This window comes from Cynara cardunculus (genome assembly GCF_001531365.2).
Source record: "Cynara cardunculus var. scolymus isolate 2C chromosome LG 14, CcrdV1, whole genome shotgun sequence".
Lineage (NCBI taxonomy): Eukaryota > Viridiplantae > Streptophyta > Magnoliopsida > Asterales > Asteraceae > Cynara > Cynara cardunculus.
Window position 1 is genome coordinate 1,846,189 of NC_037541.1, and position 3,472 is coordinate 1,849,660.

General features: G+C 32.9%; 1 protein-coding gene across 3 annotated transcripts in view; it reads right to left on the bottom strand.

The window, feature by feature from the left end:
• LOC112526756 (NAC domain-containing protein 73-like) overlaps nucleotides 1-2,807 on the bottom strand; it is a 6,743-nt gene extending 3,936 nt beyond the window's left edge. The window contains exons 1-3 of one of the 3 annotated variants that reach the window (XM_025137170.1): nucleotides 2,560-2,807; nucleotides 2,254-2,450; nucleotides 1,961-2,150 (exon numbers count right to left, since the gene is read on the bottom strand). In XM_025137170.1, the coding sequence (XP_024992938.1) occupies nucleotides 1,961-2,150; nucleotides 2,254-2,403 (340 nt within the window). In that variant the 5' untranslated portion in view covers nucleotides 2,404-2,450; nucleotides 2,560-2,807. Of the gene's footprint in view, nucleotides 1-1,960; nucleotides 2,151-2,253 lie in introns of all 3 variants that reach the window. The other 2 variants (XM_025137169.1, XM_025137168.1) reach the window with 2 other exon arrangements.
• Between the last annotated feature and the right edge of the window lie 665 nt (nucleotides 2,808-3,472).

The following is a 3,472-nucleotide window of genomic DNA, read 5'->3' on the forward strand; positions in this document are numbered from 1 at the left end:
AACCCTTGGATTAGATTTACAATCGTCAGATCTGAACATTCATAAACGCGACGAGACTTCTCAATAATTACAAAATTGCCACCGTGCAATTTAGACCATTAGATCATTAACTTATAAAGTTGATCAATGAACATAAATTGGTCTTACGGGTCTCACGAAAAACCTTTGGTCTCACGTAAACCCAACCCTATATATATATAACACAATTGACATCGTTGATTTTTGTATTTTGTATAAAACGATAAATATATTTACAGAAATCGATAATATATAAAATATCTATATGATAATCCTATATATTATCAAATATAGTTTTTCATTAAAAGTGTATGAATATATTTTTGTTTTAAATTGTAAGATTTTTGAATGTTAAATATTTTATCATCGTCTCTAAAATTGAAATTAAGTATGCAATAAAATCAATCATTATATATTTGTTGGTCATATATATATATATATATATATAGAGAGAGAGAGAGAGAGAGAGAGAGAGTTGGATTCACGTGATATCAAGTATTTTTCGCAAGAACCGTAAGACCAGTTTATGTTCATTGATCAACTTTATAAGCTAATGATCTAAAGTTGCACGGTGACAATTTTGTGATTATTAAGAAGTCTTGTGGCGTTTATGAATATTCAGATTGTCAGATTGTAGATCTAATCTAAGGGTTTAGAATTGGTCTTACGGGTCTCACGAAAAACCCTTGGTCTCACATGATTCCAAGTCTCTCTCTCTCTCTCTCTCTCTCTCTCTATATATATATATATATATATATAGGGTTGGGTTCAAGTGAGACCAAGGGTTTTTCGTGAGACCCGTAAGACCAATTTATGTTCATTGACCAACTTTATAAGCTAATGATCTAACGGTCTAAAGTTGGAAGATGGCAATTTTGTGATTATTGAGAAGTCTCGTGACAATTTTGTGATTATGAATGTTCATATTGTAGATCTAATCTAAGAGTTGAGAATTGGTCTTACGGGTATTACGAAAAAACTTTGGTCTCACATGATACCAAATATATATATAGGGGCTCATTCAAGGGAGAACTGACTAGTTTGTGGAAACCGTGAGATCCAATCTCAACCACAAATCAATAGATAAATTAGGAAATTTTTAATTAAAATTTTAATGCAAGGACATTTTATGTATTTTCTCTCGTCTCTCCTCTCTTCTCTCTCCGTCCCTGTCTTCCGGCCACCGTCCTCCATCCTCCAGTGATACCACATTGTGATATTCAAGCACATATAAGATGCACTGTGATATCATTGTGTTACATATCCGATTGACCGCACAAACGACCACAGTGTGATACCCAATCACATATAAGATGCATTGTGATATCACTGTGGTATCACCGGAAAACGTGGCCGGAGGCCGGGGGACGGAGGATTGGAGACGAAGAGAGGAGAGAAGAGAGAAAATGTCTAAAATGTCTTTGAATTAAAGTTTAATTAAAAATTACCAAAATTATAAATTTTTTAATTTATCTATTGATTTGTGGTTGAGATTGGACCTCACGATTACCACAAACCAATTAGTTCTCATTTGATTAATCTCATATATATATATATATATATATATATAAATTATAGATATATCTTCAATTATATTGGTTCTTATATATATATATATATATATATATATCTATCGTTACTGGTTTATATAAACAACCAAATCAAACGAAATAAATCTAGTATGTAAATTATATACACAGATAAGGTCTCCGAATTAAGGTATCAAGGACCTTACCCTTTTTTTTTCAAGAGATTGAGATGTTTGATAAGATTGACTATTGGTTTGTATAATTATACATATATCAGAACCTTCTTTTGTGTGTGTGTGTATATATATATATATGTATATATATATATATGTATATATATATATATATGTATATATATATATATATATATCTATTTTATATATAAGATTTACCAAGAAAATATAAAAAATTACCGGGTAATTTCTCAGGATGAGTATAACAAATTCCAGTTTCACCTTCAATTGTAGGAATGAAATCATCAATAAGGGGATGAAGTTGATTGGTACCACATCCAACTTTCGCTTTCAAATGCTCAAGAATTTCTTGATCCGTCGGGTCGAACTTCACTCCGGCAGGTAACCCTGGCAAATCTTGAAGCAACCCCTGATCCAAAAACCACCTTTATCGTTACAAACACTTCTCTAATTATATAACAAAAAACGCAATCCACGATAATCAATCAATGAAAAGAATTCGAAAAAACTACCGTAGCTTGAAGTTGTATGGTATGTCCACAAGAAGGGCATGAAGTTGTGAACTTGTTCTTGAGATTTCTTGATTGAAAGATAGTTTTTTCTGTAGAGTTTGAAGTTGAGAGTGTTTGGAGGCTACTGCTTTCATCATTACACCATGTCATTTCTGTTGTTTGGCTGATCTCATGCTCAATATTTCCAAATTAGGAAACTTGTGTAGCCTCAAAGTAAAGAAAATGGAAAGAAAAAATCAATACGTTCCCAATAAAGAAAGATATAACAACCAAATGGAGTTGGAGTACATAAGAGTTAAAGACTACCCAAGAATTGAGAAAAAGCAAATTCTTTCTGGTTTCAAGTACAAGATTTGTGAACCCAACTCTAACTTCTTGTGGGTTTGTCGTTGTTCTTCGTCTTTTGCAATTCGAGTCGGCAAAAAAGGCGAGAGACTCGAACCCGATATCGTTTCTTGATGTTGGCAAAGAATAGAATCCTTCTTTACTTTTGAAACCCTAATTTTGCATCAAGAAACACCTCAAAGACTCTTGAGATATATAGAGAGAAAAAGATGGAGACTTTATGGGTCTTTTTTTGTTGATTATTTATTTGGTAAAGAAGAATGAAAATGGGTATTTTGTAGACAAAAGGAATTAAGATTGCTTGGACGCCAAGTTTGAGTCATGTTTAGGTAGATACGCACATAAGTACCAATCTTGATGCAGTGGAGGGTTTCTTTCCTTTTTCCTTTTGTGTTAGAAGGGGTCTTTGCAACTACTTATAACACTGAAATTACCAAACTACACCCCTACCCCGACTCTCTACGTTGCTTAACCCGAAGGTAACTTTGTATGGGTGTATGTTAGCCACTTAACAAGCTTGAAACTCACAGCTTATTCGACCAACTATAAATTATTGTTTGGCAGTGGCTTAATGATATAGAAAGTGTCTTATACATTAAGCTTTATGCAGATAGTTTTATCAATATCAAACTTAATGAAAACCAACCAAGTGAAACCCTAGATAGCGTTTGAGAAAAGAACGGAGGTTCCAACACCAATTTTAACATCGTTTTCGATGGTTAAAGTAAAAAAGAAAAAGATTTACCACAAGAAATAAAACTACCAAGAACTTACAGAAATTAAAAACCCTAATGGGAAAAAAGGAAGATGGATAGAGTGGAGATGAAGCAACAGTAGATAGAGGAAGAAAGAGCTGCAGTGTCAACCTAGAGTA